The 15211-nt window shown below is 33.1% G+C and overlaps 1 protein-coding gene across 6 annotated transcripts in view; it reads left to right on the forward strand.

The window, feature by feature from the left end:
• Positions 1-15211, forward strand: part of LOC114331344 (uncharacterized) — a 215110-nt gene that overhangs the window by 106477 nt on the left and 93422 nt on the right. For all 6 annotated transcript variants that reach the window (XM_050647270.1, XM_050647268.1, XM_050647269.1 and 3 more), the window contains exon 2: positions 5322-5639. In XM_050647270.1, coding sequence (XP_050503227.1) covers positions 5322-5639 — 318 coding nt within the window. The remainder of the gene's footprint in view (positions 1-5321; positions 5640-15211) is intronic.

Consider the following 15211-nt stretch of genomic DNA (forward strand, 5'->3'; position numbering starts at 1 on the left):
AATATTCTACCTTCGTCTGTGCTGCCATCTTGGGAACGTTTTCGCTGTCTACAGCTCATCAGCCAAGCTCTCAGAACAGACGAAGATGTAGAATATTTCCTCCGTATACCCGAGGCCGTAAGACAGCCATGCAGTCCTTATGGGACTAGCGCAATCTGAGTTAGTTAGAAGCAACCTACCTTGCTCGTTTCGGTACGAAACCGATCTGTGCCTCTACTTTGAGGCCACGAGATGTCACCTGGTATTTATTGAAAAATACCTACGGCGTCAAACAAGCAGGAAATAATCGCAACTTTCTACTTTTTAAAAAGTATGAAAATAATATGTAAAATATTATACGGGAAATAAATATTCTACCTTCGTCTGTGCTGCCATCTTGGGAACGTTTTCGCTGTCTACAGCTCATCAGCCAAGCTCTCAGAACAGACGAAGATGTAGAATATTTCCTCCGTATACCCGAGGCCGTAAGACAGCCATGCAGTCCTTATGGGACTAGCGCAATCTGAGTTAGTTAGAAGCAACCTACCTTGCTCGTTTCGGTACGAAACCGATCTGTGCCTCTACTTTGAGGCCACGAGATGTCACCTGGTATTTATTGAAAAATACCTACGGCGTCAAACAAGCAGGAAATAATCGCAACTTTCTACTTTTTAAAAAGTATGAAAATAATATGTAAAATATTATACGGGAAATAAATATTCTACCTTCGTCTGTGCTGCCATCTTGGGAACGTTTTCGCTGTCTACAGCTCATCAGCCAAGCTCTCAGAACAGACGAAGATGTAGAATATTTCCTCCGTATACCCGATATGCTTGAATATTTCCTCCGTATATGCTTGTTTGACGCCGTAGGTATTTTTCAATAAATACCAGGTGACATCTCGTGGCCTCAAAGTAGAGGCACAGATCGGTTTCGTACCGAAACGAGCAAGGTAGGTTGCTTCTAACTAACTCAGATTGCGCTAGTCCCATAAGGACTGCATGGCTGTCTTACGGCCTCGGGTATACGGAGGAAATATTCTACATCTTCGTCTGTTCTGAGAGCTTGGCTGATGAGCTGTAGACAGCGAAAACGTTCCCAAGATGGCAGCACAGACGAAGGTAGAATATTTATTTCCCGTATAATATTTTACATATTATTTTCATACTTTTTAAAAAGTAGAAAGTTGCGATTATTTCCTGCTTGTTTGACGCCGTAGGTATTTTTCAATAAATACCAGGTGACATCTCGTGGCCTCAAAGTAGAGGCACAGATCGGTTTCGTACCGAAACGAGCAAGGTAGGTTGCTTCTAACTAACTCAGATTGCGCTAGTCCCATAAGGACTGCATGGCTGTCTTACGGCCTCGGGTATACGGAGGAAATATTCTACATCTTCGTCTGTTCTGAGAGCTTGGCTGATGAGCTGTAGACAGCGAAAACGTTCCCAAGATGGCAGCACAGACGAAGGTAGAATATTTATTTCCCGTATAATATTTTACATATTATTTTCATACTTTTTAAAAAGTAGAAAGTTGCGATTATTTCCTGCTTGTTTGACGCCGTAGGTATTTTTCAATAAATACCAGGTGACATCTCGTGGCCTCAAAGTAGAGGCACAGATCGGTTTCGTACCGAAACGAGCAAGGTAGGTTGCTTCTAACTAACTCATATATATATATATATATATAAGTTTAACCGCGTTTATCTCGAAAACTGTGCATTTTACTAAAAAACTTTTAGGAACATTTTTTGCTTAGAATGATGCAAAAAATACAAAAAAAAATGTTTTTTTCCATAGGGGTGGAGGAGGTAACAAGGCACTAACGCACCTTCCGGCAAACTTCAGTTTTTCATTGTTCAAGGTCTCAGGTAAAATATTCCGAACATAGTTGCCGGTCCTCAGGTTTTGCATACTCAAATACTTCCAGAGCCCGGTCTAATAGTTGTGTCTGTATGGTTAGGTTTGGGAAATACGGAGAACTCATGTTTGTTTTCCAGTCTAATAATTTTTAAATCTACTTTCAAGTGGTGTATAAAATTGTACCTTCTCTAGACTGCTCCAGTTTTAGTATGGTTTAGTCTTTGAGCTACGTTGATGTAAAGTTTTCTTTACCCCAGGCTGTGGGTGAAAAAACGTGATATAATTCAGGAATTTTTGAAACCTATCAGGTGTTGTAAAGGACGATGCCAGGAATAACTTCTACTAAAATGTGACCAAAAATATTGTGAGCTTTTTTTTATTGCGATTTTCATTTGTTAAATTTGCAATTTTTAAAGATTATTAATTTTGCAGCTTAGGATATTGATTCTAGAGAAAAACTTTTTAATAGAAAGTTGTAGTGAATTAAAAAACCTACAATCTGAGCTATGGTAAGTTTAATTTCGTTTATTGGTTATTGCAAAACAGCATGCGAAAGGTCCAAAATGGCCGTTTTTTACAATTGCGGTATTTATTGTACAAATAATTTTTTTTTATTTTTTGAAGCTTTAAAATGAAGATCTTTCAATCCCAAACAAAAAAAAATTGTAAGGCCGGATTAACGAATTTGTTGCTTAGATATTATAAATTGTGTATCCCAAGAGGTCAACTGTCGAAGGCTATAACTTTTTGAACAAAAATCGTAGAGAGTTGGTGAAACATCCAATCTCCTTCTAAAGAGTTATGTTATCATATTCTGATGTAAATAAATGCGCAAAACATTTTTAAACCTCTAATTTTTTTGTTTGAAAATAAGGGGGCAAATTTCGTTATAAACATTTAGAGCTGAAGCGGCCTTGTACGTCCTATGAGTTTTTAACTTACAGATTATTGTTGCTGAAGACGAAACGAAGATTTATAAAAAAATAAAAAATTTCTACGACCAACTGAAGCTGAGCTAAATGTTGGGTTTGAAAATAAGGGGGCACTTTCGTTATAAACATTTAGAGCTGAAGCGGCCCTGTACATCGTATGAGTTTCTAATATTGTTGCTGAAGACGAAACGAAGATGTATAAAAAAATAAAAATTTTCTACAACCAACTGAAGCCGAGATAATTGTTTCTTTTTTCTTAAATCGTAGTGCCTTTATTTATTAAGAAATTATTTTACAGTCATTGACTAAAGAAAGACTTATATTATCTTAAAATAAAAATTATTATAAAATATAGTTACATTTAATTATTAAAAATTATTTTTAAAATCCGTGCTTTTGCGAGCGGCCGAATTTTGCAAATCGCCAGGGCCTCGATTTTTGGCCCTTCGCTTCGTTATTGAACGTATTCGTTCCGTATCTGGTAATGGTAGTATTATTAACTTGTTTTGCAAAATTCCGCCGCTCGCAAAAGCACAGATTTTAAAAATAATTTTTAATAATTAAATGTAACTATATTTTAAAATAATTTTTATTTTAAGATAATATAAGTTTTTCTTTAGTCAATGACTGTAAAATAATTTCTTAATTGTTATAAATAAAGGCACTACGATTTAAGAAAAAAGAAACAATTATCTCGGCTTCAGTTGGTTGTAGAAAATTTTTATTCTTTTATAAATCTTCGTTTCGTCTTCAGCAACAATAATCTGTAAGTTAGAAACTCATAAGATGTACAGGGCCGCTTCAGCTCTAAATGTCTATAACGAAATTTGCCCCCTTATTTTCAAACAAAAATAAAAAAAAAATATTTGTACAATAAATAACGCAATTGTAAAAAACTTCCATTTTGGACCTTTCGCAGGCTGTTTTGCAATAACTAATAAAAGAAATTAAACTTACCATAGCTCAAATTGTAGGTGTTTTTTAATTTACTGCAACTTTCTATAAAAAAGTTTTACTCTAGAATCAATATCCTAAGCTGCAAAATTAAAAATCTTTAGAAATTGCAAATTTAACAAATGAAAATCGCAATAAAAAAAAGCTCACAATATTTTTGGTCACATTTTAGTATAAGTTATTCCTGGCATCGTCCTTTACAACACCTGATAGGTTTCAAAATTTCCTGAATTATATCCTGAAATCGATCTATTTTTCACCCAGAGCCTGGAGTATTGCTGTATCACGTGCCGCATGTCAGTGTTTACGTTTCTATAGTTAAAAGCAGTCCAGTGTATTCTTTCCCTATTAGTATGGCAGAAAGTTCATGCAGTTGTTATACTTTCAACTGAATTCAACATGATTTGACTATTTTTTAGTTACCAATAGGTACTCAAGTTTTTTTGTAATGTTGTAGAAACCTCCACCATTTTTTTTAAATTAAGCGGCGTTCACAATTTTCTTGAAAAAATAAAGTTTATTTTATTTGGAATTATTTATATAGGATGTCCAAAAAAATTTTAATTAAAATTATTAACACATAAAGAAGAGTGGAAGAACGTATGTAATTTATTTAATTCAAAAAACATTTTACTGCTCTTACAAAACAGAAAAAAAAATGTTTATTTGATAAATAAACATTGCTTTTACTTGAACTAAATGTTTAAACTGCCAAGAGGCAGGTGTAGGGCAGATGTTTAACATTGAATTTAAGCGAAAGGCAATGTTTATTTATGGATATAAACATTTTTTTCTGTTTTTTTGAAATCAGGTAAATGTATTTTGAATTAAATAAATTACATGCAATCTCCTTTGTGTGTCAATAATGTTAATTTCAAACAAATTCATCTAACGTTGCTGATCGGGACGCTGAGATCTTAAAAAGGGAGCAGTGTGACGAATTGCCGACCGCAAATAACAGGTTCCGTCTCGACAGCGCGTCACGTAATGAGACATATGGAATAATGACTCACCGAACGAATGAGGAAACGATTTTTCGTGAATGATCGACGGTCAAGGCCACTGATTACTAGTGATGGGCGGTTCCGTTTTTCTGGAACGTTCAAGAAAATGTCTGGTATTTTGTATTCAATATATAAGGAACGAGTTTTATAAATAGAGCTAGTCTGTAAAATAAATTCGTCTGTAACTTGTATAAATAAATTCGTATAAACGAACCGAGAGTATTATTTTAACCGTAAGCACGCTACAATAGCTTGTTCTATGGCCCACATCTCGATACTATCAAACGCTTTTTCATAATTTATAAAGGCAAGAAATATGGGTAGTTGGTATTCATTTGCTTTTTTCATCAATGTTCTCATTGTCAGCAGATGGTCTGACGTACTAAATCTTTTACGGAAGCGAGCCTGTTCCACCGGTTGGTAATTCCATTTTGTAAGCCAAAAAAAATAAACATAAATCATAAAATAATTCGAGAGTCATGGGGACTTAACATCGTGAATTGTCCTGGCCAAACTGCACGACGTGTCTTCCTAGGTTTTTATAAGATTAGTCTTATAAGATTAGATACTAACTTAAATATTTATTCCAGGTAATCATTCTGTTCATATTATCATTGATACCATGGCCAGGGCCCTCGGTTTTCAAGATATCTTGCCCAAGAGATAATGCTCGGATAGTTAGAAAGATAATACAAACAAAATGGCTACCTGTTCTAGACAAATTCAAAGTCACTCTACCTTTAGAATGTCCTTTTCATCCTATGAGGGACATATTCGGACCACAACAAGCGGCCAAGAAACAGCACAGAGCCTCTCAATGGACGTGTGGTATTTGCGGGAAGTCTTTCTTCGAAGAAAAATATCTAGATATGCATTTTGACAATCGACACAAAGAATATATAAATATGGTAAGTAGTTTTTTAATTATTTATTTTTTACTATGACAACCAACTAAACTTGGGTAATTTTGATTTTCCGACACTATTACAATGTTAGTGTGGATTTTCACTAAAATCCGCCATCCGAAAAGCAACAAAAATATACGCGAGCAATGCAAAATTCAAAACATTAACAGGTGGATAAAAACAAGAAAAAAAGTGGAAAGAACATGTAAACCGAATGGGACCAGATAGATTAGCGAACATCTGTAAAAACAACAAGCCGTAAAGCAGAAGATCCGTTGGAAGGCCGCTGAAAAGGTGGAAAGAAAATGTATAGTCAACAATAACTGAAACAGAATAAGAGACAGACAAACATGAGTAATCCTGGTCGCACGAAGAAGATGTAGATGAAAGAAGACACTAAAATCCACATACAATCCTCTTCCATAATTTTATTATTTTAATTGGGAAATAGGCCACAATTTAGGTTGGAAATTTATTTAGTGACGTTTCTACTTCCACTTCAAAAATCGTTGTCGAAATACAACGATTTTCGAAGTGAAAGTCGAAACGTCAACAAAATCAATTTCCAACTTAAATTGTGGCTTATTTCCCAGTTAAAATAGTATAATAAATAAAAGTAAATAGATACATTGTATTTAATGGACTTACTCATTCTTCAGAGGTTAAGTGCGCGTCTTACATTGTCGAAAATAAATTGTAAATAATAATTGTAGTTATAAATTATATGTTTTAGTATAAATAATTGAATGTAATAAATTAAATAAAGACTAATAAATTGAGTGTTTAAATTAAAATAAATAACGAAAAAAACGTAACACTATATTTTTGGTATTATTAATTAGGTTTGCCAATAGATCTTATAAAAATTCGGGTCATGCCCATTACCTACTTATCTTTTGGACCTAAAAATGCCATTGTTTTGAAGGTTATCGTAATTACATATTTTATTTACTTATCAATATCTTTTCGATATCTTTAAAAGGCAGATATCGAGTACAGGGTAATCTTGTCTGTATCCCCTTTTAGTGCCCCTTAAGAGCTACAGTCTTTGTCTTCTCTTCTTGGTACTTCTATTAGTTGTTGGCTCTTTTTTCTGTTATTCTTTTGGGTTCGACTCGAAATGACTTTATGAAAGATCTGACACTTTACAAAACAATAATATATAGTTTAAAAGAGGAGTGGGTTGAATGCTCGAATAAAAGGAATTTATAGAAATAAAAGGGAGATATCGAGAACCTATTTTATTAAATCTTGACCATGCCTTCTTTATTAATTTGTGCGCACCTACAGGGTAATTTTGTTTATATCCCCTTTTAGTGTACATTAAGTGCTACAGTATTTTTCTTCTCGTCTTGGTACTTCTATTAATTGTTGACTCTTTATTCTGTTATTCTTTCGGGTCCCACTAGAAATAACTTTATCAAAGATCTGACAATTTACAAAACAAATAATATTTTAATACGAATTTGACCAATGATAATAATAGTATATTATTCAACGAGCATGTAATGATGGCTATTACTCACGATGATGAAGTTTGCGACACGAGCCGTAGGCGAGTGTCGTAATTCATCAGAGTGAGTAATAGCCATTACATGCGAGTAGAATACTGTACTTTTTCTACGACCCTTTTTTTTACTTTAATTAGTAAAAAATTTAATTATCAACTACTCGAGATTTAAATTATAATAATTTACAAAAATACCTAAATGCTATTTACCCCTAGTACGTGGCTGAATAATCGGTTGCCTACTATTACTAAATTCTTATTTATTGTAAAAATACAACTAGAAATAGTCAATATAAGTTCTATTCGTTTCCGAAAAATTATAAGCTTAAATTTGTACCTACTGTCAATGAATCTAATAAACAGAAAATGGCTGTTGTCGGTGGACGTATTTTATATAATATATAGTTATAATGTATATTTACATTTAACTATATATAATATAATAATATAACTATACATAATATGTTATAACATATTTAACACAATATAACTTGAAAAACAAACACAATATTAGTTATAAATTCCAATTAACATAAACAAAAACTGCTAATGTCACTGTCACTAAATTAAATGATAAACGTCAAAACTTTTAGTAAACAAGATATAAACGTAAAAAATATACTGACATTGTTACAGTAAAAATTCATTTATATGTTTTTCGAAGTTAATTATTGGTATAAATAACAATAATTATTGTATTAAATAAACAAGTTTAAGTAATTTTATTTGCAGTCTATATACGATTAATATTAAAAGTGGCATGCGCCACTTGAATCTAACTTCAGCCCGTGAGTAATGACCCGTGAGGAACTTCAGCCCGTGAGTAATGAAATATTACTCACGGGTACAGTAATGGGTGCTATTATCTATGAAAAAATAGCGAATAATGAGCATGTTATTAAACGGTCGTAGAAAAAAAATATTTTTTTCTATTCTCACACTTTAATTTATCAATTATGATATCAATTATGAACTTCATTATGATACAGATTTTCATTACGATACAGATTTTTAACCAGTAGAATCGCAATATGGAATTCGCAATGAAGGTGGCACCAGAGATATGTCAACAATAGATCTGGCTAGTCATATGCCACTTAATGCATCGGGGTGTAACGCCGATATCAAGTAGCTAAACCACCGTAGTACGGTGGTTTAGCTATCTTTGTGTGCCGTGCGAGTGTGAGCGTATCTACCAAGAGGTGGGAGTAATGAAACGAGAGTTACACAGAGGCGCCATCATATTATGCTAGATAGAGAAAGCTAAGAGCCGGTAGAGAGAGATAGATAGTCCACCAACCCGAACTGTTCCGCGTTACGCTATTTTTCGGACTCGCCTAATCTATTGTGTTATTATATCTATCGGTGGGACACGCGCAGTGACCAATGACGAGTCAAATACATACGCTTTGACAGTTCTCAATATGTAGACAAACTGTCAAACTGACAAACTACTTAATTTGTTTGCGTTACAAAATTAATAAATTTGAATATATTTTTTAATGTGAATGATCAGAGAAAAAATCGTATATACAACTTGCATTTAATTATCATTAAGAAGCTCGTACTCTATACGAAACTCGCCGCTAGGCGACTCGTTTCGTATCCCCCATACTCGCTTCATAATTACCATCATTAAATGCTCGTTGTATATAGTCTGGGCAGATTATCGGAGAATAGGCCATTTTTGGGAAAAGTTATTTACTAGCAATTTTATTGCTGGAATCGAATCTTATAATTGTATGTATTAATAATATATACTGCGCAAAATCCGCAGATAGTGTGCTACTTTTCGTGTTTTCGTGTAGTGCTACTAAATCGTGTTTTTTTCAATTTTGGTCTATAACTCCAAATATTTTAACTCTACACCAAAAACACCCAAATAAAAATTAACCGTGATTAAATTTTGTATAGAGACGGGTTTTTCCCGATTTACTTCGATAAAAATTTTCCTCAGAAAATGCGGGTTTTCCAACAAAATCTCTAATTTTCAACTAAAATTTTAGATAAGTAATTGTTTATCAATAATTAAATAACTTAATAATATAAAAGCTTTTTCGCATAGATTATAATAATTTCAGAAGCCGATGGAAATTGAATGAACAGTTTAGCAACAATTGAATTGTTAATTAAAAATTTACGGTCGCTATAATAACCACAATAATTATGATACATAAGAATAACTATGATTTTTGTATGAAAAGACACTGTACCTATCTAATGTACTTTACAGAATTTAAATTGGAGTATTTAACCGGCCTCAGGAATATTTTAAATTTATAAACAATTTTTTGGCTTATAAACAAATACAATAATTTGGGAAATATTAAATTAAATTAAATCATGAAAACGGTATTAGAAAAAAAGCGGCAGAACGCTTCTTTTAAAAGAATTTAAAAGGAAAAACGTTTAATTGTGATGAGTGATGAGTGGTTCCTGAGATACAACCGGCCAAAGTTGACCGGCATTTACGGCAAAGATATAAACAATAGGATCATAGTTTTCAAACCGTCACCTTTTTATTTCGGTCCTCTTTCTCCACACAAATTTTCATATCTTTAAAATACTGATAATATATATTATTATAATAAAATCTATCGGTATTACGAGTGCAAATTGCCAAAAATAGCAAAATTCCAATCAAAAATTAGATTGGAGAAAATGTAATCTCAAAGTTCAAAATCGGTATACGTTAAAAAAAATGTATTTTCTCATGGCTTCTCATTGAGCAATTTTCTTCATTCTTTTTTATTCCCAAGTAACTCGAGTAAAGCCACCTTACTAACACATTATTAAATGTCAAAGTTGGTTTGGTTTTGTTATAATAAATTAACTTATTTAAATAAATTAACTTATTTATTATAACAAAAATTTTTAATTTATAAAGATAGTTTAAATAATTATTCAGCTTTCAAATGAGAATATTTGTGTTTTTAAAGTTAATAGGTACACTTGTAGTAAGTTTATCTAAAAAAAGTCTACAACTGGAAAAAAATATGTAGTTTTCTTTTCTTATAAATAAATTAATCTATTATACCAAACAAAAGCAAGTTTGACATTTAATAATGCATTAGTTAGATGGCTCTACTCGAGATACTTGGGAACAAAAAAAGAATGAAGAAAATTGCTTCATGGGAAGCCGAGAAAATCCATTTTTTTAACGTATACCGATTTTGGGAGTTTAGTTCTAGCAGCCGTAGAGGTAACATCGTTTAACAGTGGCTTGTGAATTTTACCAATATAAGTTAAAAGTTAAACAGTTTTTATTGTAAACACAACTGTAAGTAGAAAAACTTAATTTTTAAAAAAGAAATACAATTTACATTTCAACGTTCTACTCAATCGAAACCAGAATATTGCCTTAGAACAGTTGAATAGTTTTTACTATAAACACACCTGTAAGGAGAAAAACCCAATTTTTAAACAAGAAATACAATCTACATTTCAGCGATCTACTTAATTGAAACTTGAGTATTGCCTTAGACAAAAACTTAAGTAATTAGTGGTACCTTTAATAGTACGGTTAATATTACTATAATGGATTTAAATTGTCAGGCATGCCATAAAATTATAACACCGACAGATGGTAGCAAACTGGAATGTTCTGGATGCAAAACAACATGGCACGGTGTTTGTGCTCAACCTCAACCCTTAAATTTTTCACCTGCAACCTTGTTGACATGGAAGTGTCAAAATTGTACCACAGAAGCAGATGCTAGCACAATGCACTTCAACGCAATTATGGCTCAGCTTGCTAATTTAAGTAACGCTATCGCAACATGTAACACTCGAATGTCTGACTTACATAATTTAGTAAATTCTCAGTCGACAAAAATTGACGCTTGCATCTCGGAAATAGCGGTTCTAAGAAGAGAAAACGAACAGCTAAAAATTAAAATCCAGAAAATAGAATCCTCTCCTCCCGAAAATATCCTTATAGAGCTGGCTGATAGAAAACAAAGGGAAAAAAATGTTTTGCTCATGGGTGTTCCAGAAAATACAGAATCCGATGAAGTTAATGCACAACAAATATTAAATCAGGTAGCTCCTAACTTACAAATAGCTTCGCATCGCCGGCTTGGCTTTCCTCGCCAAGATATGAAACCAAGGCCGCTGAAAGTTACTATGATGTCCAGTGAAGATGCCCTTTTTGTTCTTAAAAATAAATCTAAACTGAATCAAAACTCAAACTCAAACATATACATAAAACAAGATCTGACACCTTGCCAGTCAAAATATCTAGCTGAATTACGAACAGAGCTACAAAGTCGTATAGATAATGGGGAGAAAAATTTAACGATTAGATACATAAACAAAATACCTAGAATTACTACAAGAGGAACAACCAAACGTGATAGAGAGGAACAGGAATCACCTAGACGTGAAAAGGGACTCAAGACTTCAAAGCCTGCTTTATGTGGGGCAAACTCATCTCTACCTGAATAGCAATCATTCAAAATAGTATTTTGGAACTGTCAAGGATTTGCCAATCTGGATGAATTTGTTAGAGATTACGATGATTTTTCGGTTTTATGTCTTACTGAAACATGGCTACTTAATGAGTGTAATAATTTGTCAATTGTTTTGTCATCCTATAATGTTATAAGTAGTCCTGCTTCGAAAGAGAAATCCGTGGGCAGAGCAAGCGGTGGTATCTACATATTTTATAAAAATGTATACAACTGTGTAATTTTAGAAAAAACACCGTGGTGGCTATTTTGCAGACTGGTTTCTCCTTCGGAAGAGTCTATTATTATTTGCACAGTATATTTTAAACCGTCCTTAGATATTGTGTATATTCTAGAACTTTTTCAAGTATCTCTGTCGGAAATTCTAGAAAACCATTTCGATGTTCCGCTTCTAATTGGCGGTGACTTTAACAGTAGAATATCAGATATTGGAGAAGTTCCGCCAGAGATGCTGGAGGGCACAAATCTATCGGAGTATCGTCTAAGCAATGACATGGTTTTAAATACTAAGGGGCGCCATATTATTGACTTCATGAACACCAACTCTTTCTGTCTACTTAATGGGAGGACTGAGTCTGATACACCGGCACAATTTACTCACATTAGCAAAGCTGGAAATAGTGTAATTGACTTAGCATTTATCCAGAACAGTGCAATACCTATTATCCAAGATTTATGTGTAATGAACCATAACAGCCCTTCTGACCACTTTGGTATACTGGTAACTTGCGTTTCCGACTTTTTTCGAGAAAGTCGTTTCAAAAAAGCACTTCCTATACAAAAAAAAACTATATATCAATGGAATACTGACCTTGCCTTTTTCTATAAAATTTCTATGCAACATTCGAATAAAACGTCTCTTTCTATAAATATTGATGCACAGGAACTATACAATAATCTAATGTCAGCAATTAAAGAAACTGCTTCGCAATTACAACTTTGTAAAGAAAAATCTTTCCCGTCGTGTATCAGGCAAAGTCCTCCATGGTTTGATCATGAATGTACCTCAGCTAAAAACAACATGAAACAAAGCCTCAAAACAGCTAAATCAAATAACTTCCGCGACCCCTATAAAACAAATTTTTTGACATCAAAAAAAGCCTATAGACAAATAATTAAAAAGAAAAAACATATATATTTTCATAACCTGTATTCTCAACTTGCAAACAGCAGGGACTCCAAAACATTCTGGTCAGTGATTAGGAAATTTCGGAAAAATCACAATACTTCTTTTATCGATGTAGACGTATGGGAGCAATTTTATTCGAATATATATCCCCCAAAACTATATCATAATGCCCGTTTTTTTGATGCAAGACATCCAATTTTTGACGCTATTATAACCAGTGACGAAATATATAGAGTCCTAAATAACTGTCCCAATCGTAAAGCACCTGGAACTGACCATATTTCTTATGAATTCTTTAAAAATCTTCCAAATAATTGGATACTGTATTTAACGGGCATGTTTAATAGAATACTGGAAACAACCATTACGCCGCATAACTGGAGTGAAGTCATTTTTACTATGATATTTAAAAAGGGCAACAGAGATGATCCAGCAAACTATAGAGGTATTGCCTTACTTAATTGTGTTGAAAAAATATTTACTAATATTTTGTTAAACAGACTCAGAGATTGGGTTGAAGTAAATAATGTTCTTCCCGAATGTCAGTCGGGTTTCAGGGGATCAAGGGGTTGCATTGATAATGTATTCACCCTCACTTCTGCTGTACAACTGCAACTACGACTGAAAAAACGCAAAGTGTACGCTGCCTTTGTAGATTATAAGCGGGCTTTTGACTCCATTATCCATCATTTGCTGTGGCAAAAGCTATTTGGCCTTGGGGTGAGTTCTAAAATAATAGCCATTTTGAAAAACATTTATGATAATGCTAGGATGTACATCAAAACTCCAAACGGCTACACAAGACCATTTGATATTTCAACAGGAGTCTTACAGGGTGAACCTTTGAGTCCACTATTATTTAGTTTATTTATTGCGGATATAGAACAGTTTTTTATTAGTCAAGGATCACAAGGTATCTCCATTGATAGCCAAAATCAAATAATAATGCTATTGTATGCTGATGATTTGGTCATTCTTTGTGACTCGGAAGTTGAACTCGGTAAAAATTTAAGTTATCTAGAAAAATACAGTGACAAAAACCAGCTAACTGTAAATGTTGGCAAAACCAAAATTCTTCCATTTGCCCGAAGCGGTCAAATTGGCAATAAAGGCGTTAAGTTCCTATATAAGAATGAAAAAATAGAAGTTGTTAACAAATTTGTATATCTTGGAGTCACCCTAACCACAACATCACTTTTTAAAGCAATGGCCGATACAACAGTGGAAAGAGCAAAACACGCAATTGGTAACGTGATAGGTTTAATGGCTAAAACCAAAATGAATTCTTGGACATCTCGTGTGCAACTTTTCGATTCGCTAGTTCAAAGCCTTGTTATGAACTGTGTGCCCGTTTGGGGAATGAGATATGCTGACCAGTTAGAAAGAATACAAATAACTTTCTTTAAAAAACTTTTACATCTCAGTATCAATACACCTGATTATGCTGTTAGGTTGGAGACAGGAAGAGTAAAAATTTCTTTTACTATTTTCAAGCTAACTTTAAATTGGCTTATCAAGCTATCGCAAATGCATGATTTAAGACTTCCTCTTATTTGTTTTCTGCGTCAGCTTCAAATTTCTTCAGCAAATAATTCAATAAATACGAACAGATACAACTGGGTTTCACAGTTTAAGCAATATTTTCAAATATTAGATTATGAATTTTCTTGGGATGAAAACATCTCTGATTGGCTATTAAAAAACAAGAAAAGCATGTTAAAAAAGTATATGGATATGCTTCATCAAGAAGACATTCAAGCAGTCTCCATGTCAACATTCTCAACTATTTACAAACATTTATCCGTAGATACCTCAGTACAGAAATATCTGGAATTTCAAATTCCCATAAAATACATTTGTGCCATGGCGCAACTTCGAACATCTAATCGCCATGTGTTAAAATTTACCTATAATGGTATAACATATCATATACGACCATCTGAAATCTGTACTATTTGTAACACAAACAAGTTGGAAACTCTTGAACATTTACTGTTTGAATGTCCCATTTACAGTTCAATGAAACCGGTTAATATGGCCCCCCTTAATAATTGCACCGACCTTATTGGTTGTCTTAATAATGTAACTATAATATCTCTGAAAGCAATTTCAATATATATTTGGAATATCATAAAACTTAGATCTTTTGTTTTAAATGAATAGGCTTCAGTTTCTCCTTCATTGGTGTTTATTTAAGAAAACAAGTCTCCATTTCAGTTAGTAATAGCGATTAACTTTTGTTTAAATTTGTTAATAGTTACTTATGTTCTAGACTAGTTGTTAGTTATATTCTGTACTTCAGTTTCTCCTTCATTGGTGTTTATTAAAAAAACCAAGTTCTCCATTTCAGTTAGTGATAGCGCTTAACTTTTGTTTAAATTTGTTAATAGTTATTTATGTTCTAGACTAGTTGTTAGTTATATTCTGTACTTACTAAACTCATTGTTATAAAACAGTAGTTTTTAAA

This window comes from Diabrotica virgifera, chromosome 3, assembly GCF_917563875.1.
Source record: "Diabrotica virgifera virgifera chromosome 3, PGI_DIABVI_V3a".
Lineage (NCBI taxonomy): Eukaryota > Metazoa > Arthropoda > Insecta > Coleoptera > Chrysomelidae > Diabrotica > Diabrotica virgifera.